At 46.8% G+C, this 24,045-nt stretch overlaps 1 protein-coding gene across 7 annotated transcripts; it reads left to right on the top strand.

Annotated features, from left to right (window-relative positions):
* Nucleotides 1-1,328: 1,328 nt before the first annotated feature.
* IP6K2 (inositol hexakisphosphate kinase 2) lies at nucleotides 1,329-23,825 on the top strand. Of its 7 annotated transcripts, none has more exons than XM_050780910.1 (6): nucleotides 1,329-1,502; nucleotides 16,038-16,359; nucleotides 18,286-18,511; nucleotides 20,289-20,464; nucleotides 22,100-22,275; nucleotides 23,055-23,825. In XM_050780910.1, exons 2-6 carry the CDS (start codon nucleotides 16,158-16,160, stop codon nucleotides 23,553-23,555), a joined length of 1,281 nt encoding a protein of 426 aa, XP_050636867.1. In that variant the 5' UTR covers nucleotides 1,329-1,502; nucleotides 16,038-16,157; the 3' UTR covers nucleotides 23,556-23,825. The 7 variants fall into 7 exon arrangements, with proteins under 7 accessions (XP_050636867.1, XP_050636866.1, XP_050636872.1 ...); XM_050780909.1 differs by having other exon boundaries at nucleotides 16,035-16,359; XM_050780911.1 differs by lacking the exon at nucleotides 1,329-1,502 and adding an exon at nucleotides 1,534-1,898 and having other exon boundaries at nucleotides 16,035-16,359.
* The last annotated feature ends 220 nt before the right edge of the window (nucleotides 23,826-24,045 follow it).

The following is a 24,045-nucleotide window of genomic DNA, read 5'->3' as shown; positions in this document are numbered from 1 at the left end:
AGTTTGGACTCAGTGGAGTATGGACATGGCAGGAAGTGATTTCATTTTGGGTAGATGATGCTGATGGGGACAACAGAACTTTCTGGTGCACTGGATATAGCTGGGAAAGAGAGTAGTCAAGGGGTACTTTGAGGTGTTTGGCTTGAACAATAAGAAGGGTTGAGGTGCTATCACTCTATTTGGGGGAAGTGGGGTGAAGTAGGTTTGGCGGATGAGCCAGCGTTAGGGTGGCACAAGTTGCGTTTGAGATGCCAATGACTGGAAGTCAGAGTGCAGACGTTTAGTTGACAGTGGGACTAGTGAATCTGCCACTCAGGAAGGGTCTGGACTGGACAAACACTTTTAGGAGTGATTGACACGGTGGCATTCGAAGTCATGAGCCTGGATAAGATTTTGGAAGAGTGAGTGTAGACAGAAAACACACAGATGAGAAACTGGTGAGACTGGAGGAAACCAGGTGGACATGGAGCCCTGGAAACCACATGCTAGGGTGAGAGGAGCTGCTCACAGGAAGTCTCTCCTGTCCACTGTTACAAGGTCAGGGATATTTATTTATTTTCCCTTTTTGTTCACTGCTGTATGTCCAATACAGAGTGTAAGTGCTTAATAAATACTTGTTGAATTAAGGAGTGTATGAGTGAATTTACACCTTTGCAAACACCCAGTACACAGGGCTGCAACATTGGCCTTCTTTACAGAAAGAGCAGAGATCAGGTATGAGGCTCTGCCCACTCTCAGTGGCACTAACCCTCTCCTTTGCCTTTCACAGCTACACTGACATTCAGTCAGGTGAGAGCCCTTCTGTCCAACACAGGCCCAAGACAAATGAGCCTCAGACAAGCCCTGTGGTGTGGAGCTTGGTGGGAGCTGGCTTGGGCACTGGGTCATCCACCAGTCCCCAGAAAACTCTATGGCCACTTCTCTGTCTACCCTTCCATATCTAATAATCTGTCTGTCTGTATATATAACCATTTCTTTGTCCACCGTCTACAGTCACTCTTTTGTCCCTCTTTCCGTCTATTCACATCCAGTCTTCTGTCCATCTGCTAGAGTCACCAACTTCCCAGTTTGTAGTGGACTGTCTCTGTGTTAGCATTGAAATTCCTGCATCCTGCGAAATCGCTCAGTACTGAACAAACCAGGACTGTTGGTCAATCCATCTGTTTCCCAGGTATCCTGCTGTCCATCGGCCAGCAGCTAGTCTGTCCACCCAACCGCACATCACACCTCCTGACCATCCTCCCCGACGGAGGACAATGCTCCGCCCTCTCTGGCCCCGCCCCCAGTCACCGCCTTTTCCGGAAGCTGCTGCAGCGAATCCTGGCACCCTAGCAACAGCGCCTTTCAGGCTGTCCAGTCCGCGTGCGCAGCTCCTAGGACGAGCCAATAGCGAGGGGCACCGGGAGCGAGGTGCAGGGGGCGGGGCTCGGCCTGGCTGCAGCCATTTTGGTGCGAGAGAAACAATAGGTCGGAAGCGCCGAGGAACCCGGCTGAGGCAGCAGGTAACGCTCGCGTCTTATGGTCCTAGTGCCCCAGGAGCTTTGAGGGCGATTTTTTTGGGCTACTGGGAGATGGGATCTCTGATCATTGGAGTCTCCCAGCTTATTTGGGAAGGACTTCTTCCGTGGTCTTTGTGGGGGAAATCTCCCGGGGTCTTTGTGGATTCGATTTCCCTGGGTAATTTGGGAGGAGCATTTTTCTTCTGATCATTGAGGGAGAGATTTCCCTGATTTTGGGAGTGCAGAATCTTCCCCGGTCATTGGAGAGGTCTCCCGGGTTGGTGGGGGGACAGGATCTTTCCTGGTCATTGAGGAGATCTCCCCCGGTCTTGGGAAACGCAAGATCTACGGTGTCATTGAGGGGTCTCCCCAGGTCATTGGCGGCCACGATCTCCCCAGGTATTTGGCGGGTTGGGGGGTCTTCTTCCCAGATCTTTGGATAGGGAGTCAGCCCAGCGCCTCAGGTAGTGTTACCTGGGGTCGGCAGATGTGCAGCCATTTTGAATGTTGAATGCCATTTGGGCCCGTCAGATGGTGTTCGATGAGGGAATCTACACACTTAACCTCACTGTAGAAAAAAGGCCTTTAAATGGATAAGAGGACACCTTTATAGTGGTATTTCCACTCTTTACTTTTGATTAGAGACCGCTTTTGTCTTTTGCATCCTAATGCCTTATTTCATTTTAGGATTGTATTCGGTTTCATATATCAAGAAAGCTACACTAGCAGAAAAATGGGTGAAAATAAGATGTAGAAACCAGTAAAATCTAGTGCTCTTAAATACCAGAGGAAATAGAACTAGTCACTGGTTGGAATTAAGCATTTCCGTAGCAGAATGTACATAGAACAAAAAATCATCTTGAATAGTTTTAAGAAAAAGTACTGGAACTTTGGAACGTGGTAACAAAAATGTTGTAGATCATCAGTTCTATGATATTTTTAATAAAGGATCATGATTACAGTAATTTTGTTGAATTCTAGTGTTTAAAATGTTTGCTGTATTTGCAATTGTAGCCAGGTAATATTTTAAGTGAACTAAGATGCTTATTTATGTAGGTTGTTGCTGTGGGGTTTGTATAATTGCATCCTGTAACTTGGGTGTTAAGTATTTAAAGAGAAGCTTCAGGGTGTTGTTTTAACTTTAGCCACTATCAGAGTTAGAAAGGGCCAAATGAATACTTTATCATATTTGACATAATAGACAAGTTGATGGCTTTTGAGAAAAGTTAAACTATTAACTGTCATTAAAAATTTTTTTAAATATTTTCTGTGGTCTTGTCTGACATTGTCATTTCGATAGATTTACCTTCTTTGTGACTTTAGAATTCACAGGCATTGTTAGAAATCAAATGGAGAATCACTTGAGCCCAGCAGTTCAAGATCAACCTGGGCAACATAGCAACACCCTGTCTCTACAAAAAAAAAAAAAAAAAAAAAAAGAGAGAAAGAAATCAAATGGATAAGAACAAGGACTAGAGTTGATACAGTTGTAGAAACTAGTTTTTTTGTTTGTTTGGTTTGTTTTTTATGCAGGGCCTGGGTAGGGAGGGAGCAAGGCAGGGACCTGGGAGATCTAGAAATCAGTGTAACAGATATAATAGACTTCTTTTGTGCTTCAAAGCTTCCTAGGTGACAGACAGGTACACTGTATGCTAGCCCTGTATCTGTCTGAGCAGTGGAATGTGCCGGGAAAGAAGGAGCAACCACTGACTGAACCTTTGCCAGTCTCCCTTCCAAGAGGGATGCCAGAGCCTTCTGTATGCTCCTGAGATGTCACTGGTATCTAGGCAACAGGGATGAGCCTGAACCTCTCTGAGGCCAGCTTGCTGAGGTGAAAATTTTCCATTGTTTGGCTCATAAAGAGGATGCATTGGGGAAGAATTTTCCCTTTAAGTGAAGTTATTTCACCTAGTGAGATAATCTTGTTAAGTAACAAATTGAACACACTCTTGTACATTAGAAAGTAAGCAGTTGATTATTCTCATGTTATTACATTTTAAAGCATGTATTTGTATTTTTAAATAAATTATGTTTTTGCCCATTTGTGCACCATGTAATAAAAGTAATAAGAAGTAGTTGTGTTTTACAGTATATTATGGTGGCAAGGAAATGTCCTTTTCTCCAAAAATTGAATTTAGAGCCCACCTCAGGATTTGGAGAAGTCAATTTGCCGAGATGATGCACAGTTGATTTGGGTCTGTCACACATCACCAGCTTCAGTAGTTACTAATTGCTGGCCAATCTTGTTTCATCTACACTGTGCCCATCCCCATCATTGCCCTACTTTTTTTTTTTTTTTTTTTTTTTTTTTGATACACAGTCTCGCTCTGTCACCAAGGTTGGAGTGCAATGGTGCGATCTTGGCTCACTGCAAGCTCCGCCTCCTAGGTTCACGCCATTCTCCACGCTCAGCCTCCTCGCCTGGCCTGCCCTACCTTTTAAAGAAAGGGCCAGGGCCAGGCTTGGTGGCACACGCCTGTAATCCCAGCACTTTGGGAGGCCAAGGTGGTTGGATCACGAGGTCAGGAGTTCAAGACCAGCCTGGCCAACCTGGTGAAACCCCATCTCTACTAAAAATACAAAAACTAGCTGGGCACCGTGGCACGTGCCTGGAATCCAAGCTACTCAGGAGGCTGAGGCAAGAGAATCGCTTGAACCCAGTGGGTAGAGATTGCAGTGAGCCAAAATCGCGCCACTGCACTCCAGCCTGGGTGACAGAGTGAGACGCCATCTCAAAAAAACAAAAAGGAAAAATAAAGAGCCGAGGGTGGTGGCTCACGCCAGTGATACCAACCCTTTGGGAGGCCGAGGTGGGCGAATCACTTGAGATCAGGAGTTTGAGACCAGTCTGACAAACATGGTGAAACCCCGTCTGTACTAAAAATACAAAAATCAGCTGGGTGTGGTGGCGGGAGCCTCTGTCTAAAAAAAATAAAACTAAACAAATTTCTGGGATGTACTCCCTTTGAAATTCAGGGTTTTTTTTTTTTTTTTTATGAGGCGGAGTCTCGCTGTGTCACCCAGGCCTGAGTGCAGTGGTGCGATCTCGGCTCACTGCAACCTCCGCCTCCCGGGTTCAAGCTATTCTCATGCCTCAGCCTCCCGAGTAGCTGGGATTACAGGTGCGTGGCACCACACCTGGCTAATTAATGTTTGCTTTCTCTGTGTATCCACGTATCTTACTTGAGACACTCCTATGTGTTTTCGAAATTGGAGTGTCTAATCCCAAACCTAAGGAAGAGTAAAACTTCTTTTAATGGAATGAAACGTGTTAACAAGAAGCAGAACATCTGGCTCTAGTGTTGTTGCTTTTGCGTTTAGTTTGTGAGAATGTGCCCATTTGGAACCTGGGCTACATCTCCTAAGTCTGGGTTTGTGGAAGGCTGCCACATTGCTTGGTCTGGCCCTGGGGTGCTATGGCCCAAGTTCCCCAGGCCATATTACTCTACCTTAACCCCACCTGTTAGAAGAGCCCACCCGTTATGGCTCCTTGCCTTGAACCTTGTCTTGCTCTTTTAGTTTGGGCTGCTTTGGGGCCAACAGGCCTTCCTAACTAAAGCTGCACACTCAAATGAGATGACCCATGGGCTGTGTGAGCTTGTCTCAGCTTTCATGGGGATTGCAAAAATCTCACGTCCCCCTTCAGTGTTTGTTTTATAAGAATAGGTTATTTTTGCTTTGCAAGTGTGAAACTAACATTGGATATGACTTTTTGGTATAACTACTCACCTGCCCATTCAGATTTTTATATGCCCTAGTGTCTGAGATTTATATATTATTATTATTATTATTTTTTTTTTTTTTTTTGAGACGGAGTCTGGCTCTGTCGCCCAGGCTGGAGTGCAGTGGCCGGATCTCAGCTCACTGCAAGCTCCGCCTCCTGGGTTTCTGCCATTCTCCTGCCTCAGCCTCCCGAGTAGCTGGGACTACAGGCGCCCACCACCACGTCCGGCTATCACGCCACTGCACTCTAGCCTGGGCGACAGAGCAAGACTCCGTCTCAAAAAAACACAAAAAAACTTTTTTTGTAAAGACAGGGTCTCACTTTTTTTAACCCAGGCTGGTCTTGAACTCCTGGCATTAAGCAATCCTCCTGCTTCAGCAGGAAAAAAGCATCCAGAAAAAATCCTCAGCGTCCAAAAGGGCTGGGATTACAGGTGTGAGCCACTGCATTTGGCAAAGATCCCTTTTCTACACAAATTTGATGGTATTGTTGAGGCTGCAGCCACATTTGTTTGGGGATTAACCTAACTGCAAGCCTGCCCACTTTCATTCTGATGCCTATTTGTTTGGATGTGCTTTATACTTGCTGTCTGTGGACTGTGCCATGGTTCCTTCCTCCTCATCAGCAGGGAGTGGTGGTAAGCAGTTTACCTGCTTTTATGGGGTACCCTAAGGAGGTGTGCAGACTTGGTATCTGCTTAGCTCTGGTGCTGAAGAGTCGTCATATTTTTTGAGAACTTGCCTAGTTACTCAAGGAAGAAAGGAGGGCTGATTGTAGTATACTTGACCAAGGAATGTATATTTTTATGAGCTTGAACAACCTGACAAGAAAAACAATAACAAATAACTTGTTAAACCAACTTTTTGCACGTTGCTGAGATTATGATCTTCTTAAATTAGTTAATTCTTATTGAAGATTTTCAATTTTTCATCTACTATGAATAGAAGTTTTACTTGTAAGGCAGTAAAAGGTGTCATTCCTTGAACAGTATCTGTTCTTCCAGGCAAGTGCCTCTGGAGGAGAGAGAGCCCAGTTGATTACAGACCCACTACTGAAGGGCTGGGGTTTTTCTTGCTTTGTGTTTGTATCTGAGCATGAGGATAAAAGTGTCAGTCTCTTCCTCAGGTTTTTGGGCCACCTCTGCCCTTTGTAGATTCTCTGCTGGGCATTTGGAACTAACACAGCAACTTCTAGGGTCTCACGTTGAAGACTTTATGGGTTAGTCAGAATGCTGCATTTACACTGGGAAGGCCAGAGGAGGACTGTAAATCCAGGAGACAAGGTCCTGGGGGATTTGGGAGGGTCAAACTTACAGGAGTGCCAGTTGGCAGCTGACCGGTTTAGATTTTGGGGCTTAAAAACTAATGGGATGTGTGATCTGGTTCAGTAGCTCATGCCTGTAATCCCAGCACTTCAGGAGGCTGAGGTAGGCGGATCATTGGATCCCAGGAATTCGAGACTAGCCTGGGCAACGTGGCGAAACCTTGTCTCTATTAAAAATAACAAAAAATTAGTTCGACATGTAGCATGTGCCTGTAGTCCCAGCTACTTGGGAGGCTGAGATGGGAGAATCACTTGAACCCAGGGAGGCAAGGCTACAGTGAGCTGTGATTACACCAACTGCACTTCAGCCTGGGAGACGTGAGTGAGACCCTGTCTTAAAAAAACAAAAACAAAACTAATGAACATGAGCAGCAGGACGACGGCAGGTGAGTCCTGGGAAAGTAAGGGACAGGACCCCTAGGATGATTTATCTCACACTCAAAGACTGTTTTTACTTTGGAAAATAACTTAAGCTCCTTGTAATGAGCGAGAGAAAAGTAAGATGTTAAAACTGGAAGTACCTTGTTGGCCTTCACTGCTGGTCCTGAAATGCAATCTTATTTTATTTTTACTTTTTTTAGAGACAGGGTCTCACTCTGTCACCCAGTCTAGAGTGCAGTGGCAGTCTCATAGCTCACGATAACCTCGACCTTCTGGGCTAAGGTGATCCTCCTGCCTCAGCCTTCTGCGTAGCTAGGACTACAGGCACGTGCCACCAAGCCTGGCTAATTTTTAAAACATTTTTTTAAAGACGGAGTCTCACTGTGTTGCCCAGGCTGGTCTCAAACTTCTGAGCTCAAGCAATCCTCTTACCTCAGCTTCCCAAACTGCTGAGATTATAGGTGTGAGCCTCCACGCCTGGCCTCAAATGTGATCTTGATTGACTGAATCCACTGCCTTCCTTACAAACTGGGTGATTCTGAAGAGATCAGTGTGACCTTTGCTTTGGAACTATGAGTGCAGTTGAACTTGATTTTCCTAACAAAAATTTTAAAATATTTGCTGCATCTTATTTTGGAGAGCTAGCTCAGGACTTCTGAAGGATAATTGGCAAGTGTCTCTTTATTAGGACATAGTGCTGTGACTGGTGCAGTCTTTATTTATATATATATATATATTTTTTTTTTTTTTTTTTTTGAGATGGAGTCTCGCTCTGTTGCTCTGGCTGGAGTGCAGTGGCGTGATCTCGGCTCACTGCAAGCTCCGCCTCCTAGGTTCAAGCGATTCTCCTGCCTCAGCCTCCCTAGTAGCTGGGACTACAGGCGCCCGCCCCCACGCCGGGCTAATTTTTTGCATTTTTAGTAGAGACGGGGTTTCACCATGTTAGCGAGGACGGTCTCGATCTCCTGACCTCGTGATCCGCCCCCCTCGGCCTCCCAAAGTGCTGGGATTACAGTGAGCCACCACACCCGGCCTGACTGGTGCAGTCTTAAAGAATTTTCCCAAGATCATATCTCATTCCTTTCTGGGCTGGTCTGGATGAACACTGACTGCACTTAGGCCAAGTGGGTTGGGTGATACAAGCTGCCAGATTGCTGCCACAAACCTAGAATAGTTTGCAGACCCTTGTGAGGAGTATTTGTCTAAGTGAGATGTTGAAAGGACCTAGAGGAAATTGTCAGAGTTCCCTTGGTCGCAGGAACTGGTGCTGCATAGGGCACACTTTCGTCCCTGCTCCAGCAAAAGCAGCACTCAGGTGCTTGCCTGGGCAGGTCTGGGATGCCCTGCCTCTGTGGCTGCCCATTGGGACTGAATCACTTTTGGCATCCTTTATTTCAGAGGATGAATTCATGTGTCATTTGGGTTTGGCAGTGAGCTAAGAGCTAAACGGGGTAAACATTGCCCACTGGCAGGAAACGTATAATCTTGTCTGAAGCTAATGGACCGTTACTTTTTTGTTTGTTTGAGACAGTGTCTCGCTCTGTCACCTGGGCTGGAGTGTGGTGCAGCCTTGAGTTTTCTGGCTCAAGTGATCCCTCCACCTCTGCCTCCCAAGTAGCTGGGACAACAGGCATGTACCACCACACCTGACTAGTTATTTTTTGTAGAGACAAGGTCTCACTATGTTGCCAGGATTGTTCTCAAACTCCTGGGCTCAAACAGTCCTCTTGCCTTGGCCTCCAAGTGCTAGGATTACAGGTGTGAGCCACCACACTGGCCCTATGGGACCATTACTTATTGGCATATGAGAGAACTGTGACTTGAGGTAGCAAAAATCCCTCAGAGATTGAGACCTGTGAGCAATTTTGGCTTTAGTCTGAGAGAGTTGCTTCTCTGTGTTCCTGTTGAGTTACGTTTCTTACAATGTGGTGGGAGACGGGAGACTGAGAATTGTCCTTGAAAAAGGGGTAACTGGCTTTTACAAGAGAACTGAAAATTCCTGTTATGTGTATAGAATCCATTTAGCTATTTCTAAGAAAATTTGGCCAGATGACTCATGCGTTGTATTCTAGCACTTGGAGAGGCTAAGGCGGAAGGATCACTTGAGACCAGGAGTTTGAGGCCAGCCTGGGCAACATAGCAAGCCCCCATCTCTTAAAATAAAGTTTGATATATTGCTAAAGGGGACATATGAGACCTTAGAATCAAGCATTGTTTTATCTAGAAGCTTTTAAAAATTGCTAAAATTCTTTATAATTCTAGCAGGTTATTCAGATAAACATATTTCTTTTTTATTATGTTTTTGTTTGTTTGTTTGTTTTGTTTTTTTTTTGTTTTTTTTTGAGACAGGGTCTCGCTCTGTCACCCAGGCTGGAGTACAGTGGCGTGATCACGGCTCACTGCAGCCTTGACCTTCCAGGCTCCAGTGACCCTTCCACCTCAGCCTCCCAAGTAGCTGAGACCACAGGTACGTGCCATTGCACCTGGCTATTTTTTTAATATTTGGTAGAGACAAGGTGTCCCCATCTTGCCCAGGCTGGTGATAAACATATTTCTAGGTAGGCTGAAAGTTCCTTCTTCCTGTTCCCCTTACTTTGGAGTCCTCTAATCTGTCATTCCAGAAACCTGGTCAGATGAGGCAAAGAGATAGGGCAGCATAGTCGTGCTGGTGGTTCTAGAAAGGAGAAGCAGCTGAGAGACTACTGTGTCCCTTATGGAAAGGCTGAGATTTGTCCAGATTTTTGGAACAGAATCTGCTGTTTTGGGGGAAGAAGCTACATTGTTGTATGACTTTCATGAAATCACTCCAGTTAAAATCCGTGGTTTCTTCTTTATTAAAACCAGAATGAGGCTGGGTACGGTGGCTCACACCTGTAATCCCAGCACTTTGGGAGCCTGAGGGTGGATCATCTGAGGCTGGGAGTTTGAGACCAGCCTGTCCAACATGGAGAAACCCTGTCTCTACTAAAAATACATATAAAAATTAGCCAGGCGTGGTGGCGCATGCATGTAATCCCAGCTACTTGGGATGCTGAGGCAGGAGAATCACTTGAACCTGGGAGGCGGAGGTTGTGGTGAGCCGAGATCAGGCCATTGCACTCCAGCCTGGGCAACAAGAGCGAAACTCCGTCTCAAAAGATAACATAACATAACATAACATAACATAACATAACATAACACAACACCAGAATGAAATGCTATTGAGGGCTCTGACCTTCTAGCACCTTGTGTGCAGCTTAAGAACAGTATGTACTGTGGTTGTTATTCTCACTTGGAGTGAAGCTCTGAGTACGAAGGGTGGGCTGGATCAGTGTTTGTTTCTAGATGGATTTAAAACCATCAAGAGCCAGGCAGCCATCTGTGTTTTCCTGTTTCAATCTTGAATCCTCCTCTTCCCCCAGTATTTTCTCTCTCAGTTATAAAGGTAATGTGTGCTCAGAGTTGGAGGATATTATAAGAAGTTTAAAACATTCAGAAAACTGAAAAGCGGGCAATCATGATCTTACCACCTAGTATAGGGCAGGTTTTGTGGTGTCTGAAGCTTATATAAAATAATATAAATATATATAACATAAATATATAATTTGTAATTATACATGTAATTATAAATGCCATCTTTAAACAAAATAATGTACAAATATGAAAACAAAATTAGGTAAGAAAGTGAATGTTTGTTTAGATTGAAAAAAAAATCACAAAAAGTCACACATTTAAAAATGCAGAAGAAAGTTCTACAGTACTTACCTCCCTACATTTTGGGGCAGCATTTTGACCACCGCTTGCTTGCCTTTTTTATTTTTTTGGGGACAGGGTCTCATTTTGTCACCAGGCTCACTGCAGGCTCAGTCTCCCAGGTTCAAGCTATTCTCTTGCTTCAGCCCCCCAAGTAGCTGGGACTGTGGGCCCGTGCCACCACGCCCAGCTAGTTTTTGTATTTTTAGTAGAGATGGGGTTTTACCATGTTGCTCAGGCTGGTATTGAACTCTTGAGCTTAAGCGATCTGCCTCCCAAAGTGCTACGATTACAAGCCTGAGCCACCGCACCTGGCCTGACCACCTCTTTCTATAATAGCAATATTATAGCTTTCTGTAGAGAGAACAGAAGGGTCACCATGGTACTCCTCAAGGGTAGTTGATCCCAACTTTTATTTGTTTGTTTGTTTGACATGGAGTCTCACTCAGTCATGCACGCTGAAGCTCAGTGGTATGATCAGAGATCACTGCAGCCTCAAACTCCTGGGCTCAAGAGATCCTCCTGCCTCAGCCTCCTGAGTAGCTAGGGCTACAGATGTGCACCACCACAACTTGCTAATTTTTTTGTAGAGATAGGGTCTTGCTGTATTGCCAAGACTAGTCTTGAACTTCTGGCCTCAAGTGATCCTACTGCCTTGGCCTTTTTTTTTTTTTTTGAGACGGAGTTTCACTCTTGTTGCCCAGGCTGGAGTGCAATGGCGTGGTCTCGGCTCACTGCAACCTCCACCTCCCAGGTTCAAGTGATTCTCCTGCCTCAGCCTCCTGAGTAGCTTGGAATACAGGCGCCCGCCACCACGCACAGCTAATTTTTTGTATTTTTAGTAGAGACGGGGTTTCGCCATGTTGGGCAGACTGGTCTTGAGCTCCTGACCTCAGGTGATCCGCCTGCCTCAGCCTTCCAAAGTGCTGGGATTATAGGCATGAGCCACTGCGCCTGTCCTCCTTGTATTTTTTTAATTTTTTGTTTATTTTATTATTCTTTTTTTTTTTTTTTTTTTTTTTTTTTTTTTTTGTAGAGAGGGGTTTTTGCCATGTTGCCTTGGCTGGTCTCGAACTCCTGGGCTCAATCAGTCCACCTGCCTCAGCCTCTCAAAGTGTTGGGATAACAGGCTGAGCCTCCACGCTTGGCCAAGCTGTAGTATATCCTTGAAGAATTCTTTTAGAGAAGGCTTGTGAATATCAAGCCTTTATTTATTTATTTATTTATTTTATTAATAGACAGGGTCCTGCTCTGTCACCCAGGCTGGAGTGCAGTGGCATGATCATACCTCACAGAATTCTGGAACTCCTGTACTCCAGTGATCCTCCCACCTCAGTCTCCCCACCATGCCTGACTAATTAAAAAATTATTTAGAGACTGGCTCTCACTATGCAGCTTGCCCAGTCTGGTCTCGATCTCTTGACCTCGTGATCTGCCTGCCTCGGCCTCCCAAAGTGCTGGGATTACAGGTGTGAGCCACGGTGTCCGGCCCCATCTTCCTTCTTGTAACTTAAAAGTTTATCATAAGTGAGGCCGGGTGCGGTGGCTCACGCCTGTAATCCCAGTACTTTGGGAGGCTGCAGCAGGCAGATTACTTGAGGCTAGTAGTTTGAGACCATCTTGACCAACATGCTGAACCCAGTCTCTACTAAAAAATGCAAGTTAGGCCGGGCGAAGTGGCTCACGCCTGTAATCCCAGCACTTTGGGAAGCTGCAGCAGGCAGATTACTTGAGGCTAGTAGTTTGAGACCATCTTGACCAACATGCTGAACCCAGTCTCTACTAAAAAATGCAAGTTAGGCCGGGCGAAGTGGCTCACGCCTGTAATCCCAGCACTTTGGGAGGCTGAGGTGGGCAGATCACGAGGTCAGGAGATCGAGACCTGGCTAACACGGTGAAACCCCGTCTCTACTAAAAAAAAATACAAAACATTAGCCGGGCGTGGTGGCAGACGCCTGTAGACCCAGCTACTCGGGAGGCTGAGGCAGGAGAACCGCTTGAACCTGGGAGGCAGAGGTTGCCGTGAGGTGAGATCGTGCACTCTAGCTTGGGCAACAGAGCAAGACTCTGTCCCAGAAAAAAAAGAAAAGTGTATCATAAACGGCCTGGTTCGGTGGCACACGCCTGTAATCCCAGCACTTTGGTTAGGCCAAGGCAGGAGGATCACTTGAGCTCAAGAGTTTAGGACCAGCCTGAGCAACGTGGCAAAACCCCATCTCTACACAGAAATACAAAAATTAGCTGGATGTGGTGGTGTGTTCCTGTAGTTGTCCCAGCTACTTGGGAAGCTGAGGTGGGAGGATCACTTGAGCCTTGGTGGACAAGGCTGCGGTGAGCTGAGATTACACCACTTGTACTGCAGCCTTAACAATGGAGACCCTGTCTCAAAAAAAAAAAAAAAAAGTATATCATAAGCATTTTCTCCTGGTTAAAAAATATAAAATTGATAAGAAAGCTCTTTGTGGTATCCTAATAGTCCGTCACACAATTGTATGAAAAAAATATTTTTGTTTCATTCCTCTCCTGTTGCTAGATGTGGAGGCAAATGTGTTCATCATCAAGGATGATAGATGTCCTGATTTTATGGAGCAGTGGACTTGATTTTTATGGAGTTTTCCTGAGGTTGATGGTAGTTTGCTGCCATGTACCCAGACAGGTCAATTTGGTGTTCCCTACAAGACTCCTTTCAGAGTCAGACATTGACTGTTTCCTTCCTGGCTTTATTTTACTAAAAATGGTTTTTAGTTTTTTATTGTTTTTTTCTTTTCTTTTTTTTTTTTTTTTTTTTTTTTTTTGAGACGGAGTCTCGCTCTTTTGCTAGGCTGGAGTGCAGTGGCGCGATCTTGGCTCACTGCAACCTCCGCCTCTTGGGTTCAAGGAATTCTCCTACCTCAGCCTCCCAAGTAGCTGGGATTACAGGCGTGTGCCACCATGCCTGGCTAATTTTTGTTATTTTTAGTTGAGATGGGGCTTCACCACGTTGGCCAGGCTGGTCTTGAACTCCTGGCCTTAGGTGATCTGCCCGCCTCGGCCTCCCAAGGTACTGGGATTACAGGCATGAGCCACTGCGCCCAGCCAATAGTTTTTATTTTAAAAAATATTTTTATATTTATTTCCTCATCTCCATGGTTAGCAAGAGATTTTTTTTTGTTGTTTTGTTTTTTTTGAGACAGAGTCTAGCTCTGTCTACCAGGCTGGAGTGCAGTGGCACAATCTTGGCTCACAGCAAGCTCCGCCTCCCGGGTTTATGCCATTCTCCTGCCTGAGCCTCCTGAGTAGCTGGGACTACAGGTGCCAGCCACCATGCCTGGCTAATTTTTTTTTTTTTTTGTATTTTTAGTAGAGATGGGGTTTCACTGTGTTATCCAGGATGGTCTTGATCTCCTGACCTCGTGATCCACCCACCTCGGCCTCCCAAAGTGCTGGGATTACAGGCGTGAGCCACCGCGCCCGGCCTCATTACAGATACACAGTTTTATATTTATAGTTTTATTTTAAAACTATTCTGGGCCGGGTGCGGTGGCTCACGCCTGTAATCCCAGTACTTTGGGAGGCCGAGGTTGGCGGAACACGTGATCAGGAGATCAAGACCATCCTGGCTAACACAGTGAAACCCTGTCTCTACTAAAAATACAAAAAAAATTAGCCGGGCATGGTGGCGGGCACCTGTAGTCCCAGCTACTCAGGAGACTGAGGCAGGAGAATGGCGTGAACCCGGGAGGCAGACCTTGCAGTGAGCCGAGATCTCACCACTGCACTCCAGCCTGGGTGACAGAGCAAGAGTCCATCTCAAAAGAAAAAGAAAGGAGAAATTAAGCTGGGCAGTGCCAGAGATCATGTGCCCTAGAGGCAGCTGTGTGGGATTCACTTGGGAGAAGTGGCTTATTGTCTCTGACCCTGGGTGAGTTTCCTAACCATCTCTAATCAGCTTCATTGTTTGCAATAGGGAGAGTAGTGTCTACCTCAAAGAAAGTGTCATGAGGACCAAATGACATAAGAAATTCCTGTCATGAGCCTGATACATAATAGGCGCTTTCCCCATATTAGAGGTCAGAGGGCACATCTCCTCCAGATCCATCCTCACTCCTCTCTCAGTTGGAGTCATGGGAACTGAAGGAGTTCCCAGTAAAATCTCTGTACAGATACTGAAATGTAACTCAAGCCCTATAAAGAATGCTAGTAGAGACTGCATAACTTGTAAATTAGACAAAACAGAGAACGAGTGTGACATGACCTGAACCGGTTAACAAGGTGCATACAGAGGTGTGCTTCGTTGATGCGGCATCCAGTGCGTGTCTGAGTGAGTGGATGCGAGCCCTGATTGCCCCAAAAGCATAACTTTGGTTTAAAGGTGTGTACCAGCTTTTGGTGATCAGGATAGAACTGATAAAAATAGTGACCTAGAACACTGTGTATCTTTTTAAATGGAGTTAACCAGCTTTGATCAGTTGTTTTAAGTTGTTAATCATTAAAACTGGACCCAAGCTCCATTGCTAATAAGGTTAATGGGGCTTGTCTTTGGCCTTGGGCAGGAACAGTGTGCATAGACAAACTGGACAAGTAAATAATGAGTCTTACCAGATAATGAGTAAGCAGGTTTTCCCTGTATTTAAATGCATTTTATAAAAATATAATTAATGGGGCTGGGTGCAGTCGCTCACGCCTGTAATCCCAGCACTTTGGGAGACCGAGTCGGGCAGATCATGAGGTCAAGAGATCGAGATCATGCCAGCCAATGTGGTGAAACCGCGTCTCTACTAAAAATACAAAAATTAGCTGGGCGTGGTGGTGCATGCTTGTGATCCCACCTACTCAGGAGACTGAGGCAGGAGAATGGCTTGAACCCGAGAGGCGGAGGTTGCAGTGAGCCGAGATTGTGCCACTGCACTCCCGCCTGACAACAGAGTAAGACTCCATCTCAAAAAAAAATATTTATATACGTGTGTGTGTGTGTGTGTGTGTGTGTGTATAAAATTAAATGGGAGACTTGGGCATCATCCACTTAAAGCTTGACACTCTTATTAGAAAATGGTAAGATTTAATCCAAATATTAGGCATGAAATTGTGATTTCACCTCACCATGACATCAGTTTTGCCTGTGATAGTGGCTTTCTAACACCGTAGTGGGACCTCTGCCTTTTTAGGGCCCCTGGAACCCATTCCCTGCCTGTCTGCTTCTGACCCCGCCCCATGAGCTCATAGTGTTTTTGTTTTTCTGCCGGAGAAGGAGGGGCCAAGGTGGGTGGCATGGGCGGAGTCCCGCAAGAGCTCAGACTGTTTGTCTTTGTCTTTATGCTGGAGGAGTAGGGTGAGCAGCTCTAAGGCATTTCCCACGCTACTTCGAACCCCCATGTCATCATTGTGTTTGCTTCTAGCAGAGCATCCTGGCCAGAACAAGCCAAGGAGCCACAACGAGAGGGACACACAGACAACAGACTGAAGACGTACTGGCCGCTGGACTCCGCTGCCTCTATCTCCCCGCCATCTGCGCCCGGAGGATGAGCCCAGCCTTCAGGGCCATGGATGTGGAACCCCGCGCCAAAGGCGTCCTGCTGGAGCCCTTTGTCCACCAGGTCGGGGGGCACTCATGTGTGCTCCGCTTCAATGAGACAACCCTGTGCAAGCCCCTGGTCCCAAGGGAACATCAGTTCTACGAGACCCTCCCTGCTGAGATGCGCAAATTCACTCCCCAGTACAAAGGTAAGTCCCAGCTGCTGGAGGGGTTGCCACACTGGTGAGGAGATGTGAGGGATCGTGGCCATGGAAGGCCCTGGCAGCCATCCCTGGAACCCTCACTCCCTCCCACTCTGTGCTTTCCCTCCCTCTCCTCCTTCTCCTCCTCCTGGCCCTCAGCCCAGCATCTCACACCCTCAGTTTTCAAGCCCTGGTAAGATTGCTCAATTCTGTTTTGTTTTGTGGATTTGAGTTTGATTTTGGTAGAAGTGTAGTTGTGTTTTATGTTCAGGTGTCTCTTGATCACAGTAACCCATAGTCCCCCATTGAGGGGACAGTGGGGGAAGACTTTGGGAGGATTTTAACCCAGAATACTTGCCGCCTGCTTTTTGTCCTCCAGGAAACCAGAAGCCCGGGTGATTAGGTAGGCCGGGGGAGCAGGGTTGAGTCAGATGGAATGCAGGAGTGGGAGGCCTGTGCTGATTAGCCCAAGCCCTTTGCTGTTACAGAATGTCCCCAAAATTGCTATGTGAAAGCAACCCTTCGATTCACATATGATAATTTCTAATTTCTTTTTATAATGTATTTTATAGGGGACATCAGCAGCCACCAGCATGGTGGGGTCTTTGTTGGGGAGTGGGGGAGACTTTTGTAAATCTAGGAAGAATCCATTAAATAAATTAATTTTAAATGTGCATTACCTGGTTACATAAAGGACTCTAGAACAACTTAGGTTCTTTTGGGACTCTTGAAACATTGTCTTTAAGGACAGAACGTACTGGGTACCTTTCTCTGTACTCTGAATATGCATGTGTATTGCGGTGGGGATGGGGGAGTTGGGGGCCCTCACTTGGTCCTTCTCTGTTGTTTTTTTCCAGGACAAAGCCAAAGGCCCCTTGTTAGCTGTCCGTCCCTGCCCCATTTTTTCCCCTGGTCCTTTCCCCTGTGGCCACAGGGAAGTGTGGCCTGAATCCCCCACCCCGGCTCCTCTGCACCCAGAGCTGGGAGCCACCTCAGAAGTGTCGTCTCTCTCTGAGCACGCATTCCCCTGCAGCAGTCGAGCGGGCGGGCAGCAAGGACTGAGCAGATTGAGTGATGCTGGGGCAGAGAGGCCTGGGAGGAAAGGTGTTCAGCCAGTCGTTTGTAAGGCGCTCGTCGGCACCTGCTGAAACGCCCCCACCTGACAGCCCCATCCTCAAAGACTGTCTAATTACTCATGGCAGGTTCTAGAGACTTAAGGGGGAACGCTGCTTTCAAGGCCACCACATGTCTGTGCTCCCCAACCAACTCTATCTGCCTTGTGTTCATTTTGTTATTTTGTGACGTGAGACTGCAAAGACCAATAAAAACATATTTTAAAAGAACAAAAGGCCTGGGTGCCTACCCGTGTGGGGGCACTGTGGGAAGCCTTTGCTAGGGTGTCTTGTGCTGTGTGGTTTGTTTTGTTTGCCCCTTTATTTTGTTTTGCTTACCCAATCTTCCCTTATTCTTGGATGCTTCTTAACCCTCAGGCAAACCTATGTTCCCCCTGTATTCAGGCTCTGCTTTAAAGCAAGCCATGAGGCTACTGGAGTTTCTGTTTAGGGCATTAAAAATTCCCGCAAACTATAAAGAGCAATGTTTTCAGTCTTTTAGGATTAGAAGAATTACATAAAAATTAATAAACATTTTCAATGATGGAAAAATGTGTCTTGTAATTCTTTGGTTCTTGCCTCGTTGAGTACATAAGAGAAGAAGACTCTCGGCCATGTTTGCTCCCTAATTGCTTGTCTTGTATGGTGTCATCTTTTCTAGCTGTTTTGATATTTGTTAAGTTTGCAGATGAGTTTGGGGCCTCTGGCAACATAGAGACTAAGGAACTGGGTAAGAAAAAAACAAATGTTACAATCATGTTACTTACAGTGCTTCTTCCTGTGGAATTAAAAGTTCTTTCTGCTCCTCACCCCCTTCCAGGTGTGGTATCTGTGCGCTTTGAAGAAGATGAAGACAGGAACTTGTGTCTAATAGCATATCCATTAAAAGGGGACCATGGAATTGTGGACATTGTAGATAATTCAGACTGTGAACCAAAAAGTAAGCTCCTAAGGTGGACAACAAACAAAAAACATCATGTCTTAGAAACAGAAAAGACCCCTAAGGACTGGGTGCGTCAGCACCGTAAAGAGGAGAAAATGAAGAGGTGAGTGTAGACAGAGGACAACTCTGGGCTATGTGGGAGGGGAAGTGTTGGTGGTTTTGGTTATAGCCCAGTTCCCTGGAGCTAAGGACTCAAGTGGATTTAGTAGGTACCTGTCATTCAGTGGCCAATTCCTACATGGCGTGCTCAGCCTCTTTCTTTAGTTGACTCTGGTTAGATCCTGCCAGTTTGGGTATGACTGCTCTGTGCCAGGCTGTGTTCTGGAGATGTAGCAGTGACCAAGAGAGGAGCTATCCTTTTACCTCAGGTTTTTCACCAGTGGTGGGGGACAAAAGGGGCAATTGGGCATCCCTGAAACTCAGTGATCTCCTTAAGCAGGGCCATCCTACTCCTGCACCTTGGCAAAGCTTGTGAAAATATAAATAGTATATATATAAAGTAAAGCACATGTAATGTAGCTAAGTAGGTTGACTTAGTCTCATGGAATTTCAGTTCCTATTTTCCCAGTTGCCAGCTTTTGGAGTCAGGGGAACCTGGTTGTACTGGAGGCTAGGTGGTACCACTGCCTAGAAGAGGGCAGTGAAGGCTCTCCACATACGGGGCTGGGGAGCAGGGGTTGATCATGGATCTTAAGTTCTTTTTGCTGTAGAAAGTAGTGGATGGCTGGTCCCTTATGTTATTTTCTAAAATCAACTTTCTTGAGGTACACATGTGGTAAAATGTACCCATTTGAAGTGTTCAAAGAGTTTTGGCAAACGTGTACACGGTAAGCTACCACCACATCAAGAAGTCACTTTTCATTACTCTAGAACGTTTCTGGCCGGGTGCGGTGGCTCATGCCTGTAATCCCAGCACTTCGGGACGCCAAGGTGGGCGGATCACCTGAGGTCAGGAGTTCGAGACCAGCCTGACCAATATGATAAAACCCCGTCTCTACTAAAAATACAAAAATTAGCCAGGTGTGGTAGCATGCATCTGTAGTCCCAGCTACTTGGGAGGCTGAGACAGGAAAATCGCTAGAACCCGGAGGCGTAGGTTGCAATGAGCCGAGATCGCGCCATTGCACTCCAGCCTGGGCAATAAGAGCGAAACTCCATCTCAAAAAAAAGAAAAAAAAAAAAAAAAAGAAAGATTCTTTGTACTTTAACCCTGGATTATTTATTTATTTATTTTAACTTTTTTTTTTTTTTTTTTTTTTTGTGAGACGGAGTCTCGCTCTGTTGCCCAGGCTGGAGTGCAGTGGCCAGATCTCAGCTCACTGCAAGCTCCGCCTCCCGGGTTCCCACCATTCTCCTGCCTCAGCCTCCCGAGTAGCTGGGACCACAGGCGCCGCCACCTCGCCCGGCTAATTTTTTGTGTTTTTAGTAGAGACGGGGTTTCGCCGTGTTAGCCAGGATGGTCTCGATCTCCTGACCTTGTGATCCGCCCGTCTCGGCCTCCCAAAGTGCTGGGATTACAGGCTTGAGCCACCGCGCCCGGCCTATTTTAACTTTTTTTATTTTGGAGTCTTGCTTGCTCTGTTGCCCAGGTTGGAGTGTAGTGGCATGATCTTCTTGGCTCACTGCAACCTCTGCCTCCCGGGTTCAAGTGATTCTCCTGCCTCAGCCTCCCGAGCACACCACCATGCCCGGCTAATTTTTGTATTTTTAGTAGAGACAGGGTTTCACCCTGTTGGCCAGGCTGGTCTCCAACTCCTGACCTCAAGTGATCTGCCCATCTCGGCCTCCCAAAGTGCTGGGATTACCGGCGTGAGCCACTGCACCCGGCCTTCTGAATTCTGATAAGACATACTGACTTATTGGTCTTTATCTCTTTATAGCCATAAGTTAGAAGAAGAATTTGAGTGGCTAAAGAAATCTGAAGTCTTGTACTACACTGTAGAGAAGAAGGGGAATATAAGTTCCCAGCTTAAACACTATAACCCTTGGAGCATGAAATGTCACCAGCAACAGTTACAGAGAATGAAGGAGAATGCAAAGCATCGGAACCAGTACAGTATCCTTTGTTCATGGGCATCTCTGCATTTGAGGGTAAGAGGAGAGGAAATGAGGAAGTCCGTTGGAGCTTGGAGAGAGAGGTTGGGTTTTTATAGTCATGGCTGAGTTTCTCCTACCTGGGTTATTCCAGGACACCCTGTATGATAATTATGGGCAAATAATCACTTCCCTCAGGGCAGCCACTGGCCTAGGAGTGCAGATGATGAGGAGTGGGGTATAATAATGGGTCTCTGGGGGGAGAGGGATGCCTCATGAAGGGGCCAGCTTGCATCAGGTGGGCTTTAGCCTAGGTAACCTAGAGGAAGAGGGCAAGGGGCTGCCCCCTGTTTTCAGACTCTTCAGAAGTCTCAAAACATTGTTCACCTGCCAAGGGCTGGGGTGTTTGGGTGAGGAGACTGACCTCTCAGTCCTGGTTCACCAGACTGCCACTGGGGCACGAGCTGTGCATGAGGAAATCTTTCTTTTTCTTTTCTTTTCTCTTTCTTTTTCCTTATCTTTGCTTTCTTTTTTCTTTTCTCCCTCTCTTTCTCTCTCTTTTTTTTTTTTTTTTTTTTTTTTTTGAGACAAGAGTCTTGCTCTGTCCCCCAGGCTGGAGTGCAGTGGTGTGATCTCAGCTCACTGCAACCTCCGTCTTCCAGGTTCAAGCGATTCTCATGCCTCAGCCTCCCGAGTAGCTGGGATTACAGGCATCTGCTGCCACGCCTGGCTCATTTTTCTATTTTTAGTAGAGACGGGGTTTCGCCATGTTGGCCAGGCTGGTCTCAACTCCTGACCTCAGGTGATCCACCTGCTTTGGCCTCCCAAAGTGCTGGGATAATAGGCATGAAGCACCACTCCCAGCCCTCTTCCTCCCCGCCCCTCTCCTCCCCTTTGTAGAGATGAGGTCTCACTATATTGCCCAGGCTGGTCTCAAACTCCTGGACTCAAGTGATCCCCCTGCCTCAGCCTCCCAAAATGTTGGGATAACAGGCATGAGCCACCATGCCTAGCGTTTATCTATTTTTTGGTCTCTTAAAAAATGTAAAAACCACTTCTAGCTTATAGGCCATAAACAGCAAGCACTGGGCCATAGTTAACCAGTTTCTGCTCTAGGGAGTACTGATTCCTTGAATGGGAAATGATGAGACAATGGTCTGTGCACTAGAGACACTCCATTATTTCTGGTCATTGTTTCTAGACCTTTTTTAGTGCACACAGCTGGGAAGCAGACATTTAAAGAGAAAACTATTTTCATGAGTTTGTACTTATATTTCCAGTTTACATTTAAGGCTACAGGATTTACTGAAGTTTCTTGATGTTCTACTTGTAATTGAGGACTTTGTTTTTGGATCCTAGTCCTACACTTAGCTAAGAGTTCAGGAAATGGTGTGTGTATCTCCCAGGCTGGAAGATCCCAGGCCTCTGTTGAGTCCAGGTGCAGGCTGCTTTCATGCCAGTTCCCTGACAAGAAGTAAAGGTGTCTCTCAGCTTTCTAGTCAGCTCTGGACTCGCTGTGTGGGTGATGGCAGGACTAATGGACTATCCTGTGGGTTCAGGCTTCTCTGGGTCACTGCATCTAGGCACTGTACCTTGAGAGTATCAAGGACCCATGCAGTAGCACTTCCTTTTGAGGGTATTATTCTTAACTACTCAGAATTTATCTTACTGGAAAACCTGACTTCCCGCTATGAGGTGCCTTGTGTCCTTGACCTCAAGATGGGCACACGACAACACGGTGATGATGCTTCAGAGGAGAAGGCAGCCAACCAGATCCGAAAATGTCAGCAGAGCACATCTGCAGTCATTGGTGTGCGTGTGTGTGGCATGCAGGTGAGGGGGATGCTAGGGCTGGCTAGGGCATCCAGTGGCTGTCACTTCCTCACCCTGGCATAGTCCTGTTTGCTCAAAAGATTCCAGGCCAGGTGCAGTGGCTCACACCTGTAATCCCAGCACTTTGGGAGGTCAAGGTGGGTGGATCACCTGAGGTCAGGAGTTTGAGACCAGCCCAGGCAACATGGCGAAACCCTATCTCTACTAAAAATACAAAAATTGGCTGGGTGTGGTGGTGCACAGCTATAATGCCAGCTACTTGGGAGACTGAGGCATGAAAACAGCTTGAACCCAGGAGGCAGAGGTTGCAGTGAGCTGAAATCACACCATTGCACTCAAGCCTGGGTGACAGCGAGACTCTATCTCAAAATAAAAAGATTCCAGATTTGACCCCACACGAGTCTTTTGCTTTTTGGTTGAAAGAGAAAGCATGCATGCCTGCATGATTCTCTCTCAGATTGGTCTGGTTAGCTGAGTCCAGAATCTGGATAGTAGTAGGGAGGAAGGCAAGAGGGTTAGGTCATCTCCAGTGACCCAGATGTTGAGTTGGGGTGCTGGGGCACAATGACCAAACTCAGGTTGGATGACTGCATCCCAGGTGTGGGCTGATGAGAGAGTATAGTGGATAGTGGCTCATGTGCGACTCGTGTACTTTATCTGATTTGGGCTTTCACATGCCGCCACCACCACACCACCCTTCCCTCCCACCCCCGGCCCCACCCAGAGTCCAGGGTTTGAGATGGCCCTCAGCCCCTGACTTGCTGGTCTCTCTCCTACAGGTGTACCAAGCAGGCAGTGGGCAGCTCATGTTCATGAACAAGTACCATGGACGGAAGCTGTCGGTGCAGGGCTTCAAGGAGGCACTTTTCCAGTTCTTCCACAATGGGCGGTACCTGCGCCGTGAACTCCTGGGCCCTGTGCTCAAGAAGCTGACTGAGCTCAAGGCAGTGTTGGAGCGACAGGAGTCCTACCGCTTCTACTCAAGCTCTCTGCTGGTCATCTATGATGGCAAGGAGCGGCCCGAAGTGGTCCTGGACTCAGATGCTGAGGATTTGGAGGACCTGTCAGAGGAATCAGCTGATGAGTCTGCTGGTGCCTATGCCTACAAACCCATTGGCGCCAGCTCTGTAGATGTGCGCATGATTGACTTTGCACACACCACCTGCAGGCTGTATGGCGAGGACACTGTGGTACATGAGGGCCAGGATGCTGGCTATATCTTCGGGCTCCAGAGCCTGATAGACATTGTTACAGAGATAAGTGAGGAGAGTGGGGAGTGAGCTTGCTAGCTGCTCCAGTACTTGAGAGAGACTCTGTGTCCCAGGCACAGCTGTGCTGTGTCAGGGAGGAGGCCGGTATGGCCAGGTGGTGGCTCCTGCAGCCTGGAGCTGATGTGCAGTGGCCTCTGTGAGCCCCAGCCTGAGCCAGCCCTAGCTGCGCTTGGAGTCTTTATTTATTTTAACTATTTCTTCAACATTCCACATTTGATGATGATACCTCTTTCTTCCATGAGTGTCTATGTTCTAATACAAATCTTTTTGTTTATTGTATACCGTGCTACTGTCATTCTTTCCAAGGGTAGGCAATCCCCCTCCCAAGCCTCACCACATGCTGTGACCACCTCCCTGGCTCAGTAAGTATTCTGGCTGCCCCATGAATCCTAAAGTCAGCACAGCCTCTTGGCATGGTGTACAGTCTCCAACCCAGCCCCTGCAGGTTACCCAGAAAGGATCCCTGAGTTACGTACCTTCTGGGGTCTGTGCTGGCTGA

The sequence above is a fragment of the Macaca thibetana genome, chromosome 2 (genome assembly GCF_024542745.1).
Source record: "Macaca thibetana thibetana isolate TM-01 chromosome 2, ASM2454274v1, whole genome shotgun sequence".
Lineage (NCBI taxonomy): Eukaryota > Metazoa > Chordata > Mammalia > Primates > Cercopithecidae > Macaca > Macaca thibetana.
This window is presented reverse-complemented; position numbering and strand designations above follow the sequence as displayed.

What these genes read in the sequence shown, in the direction of transcription:
- IP6K2 (XM_050780910.1), top strand. Translation starts at nt 16,158, where the DNA reads ATGAGCCCAGCCTTCAGGGCCATGGATGTGGAACCCCGCGCCAAAGGC. An exon ending in ATTCACTCCCCAGTACAAAG is followed by an intron (nt 16,360 to 18,285) that starts GTAAGTCCCAGC and finishes ACCCCCTTCCAG; the next exon opens with GTGTGGTATCTGTGCGCTTT. An exon ending in AAAGCATCGGAACCAGTACA is followed by an intron (nt 20,465 to 22,099) that starts GTATCCTTTGTT and finishes TTAACTACTCAG; the next exon opens with AATTTATCTTACTGGAAAAC.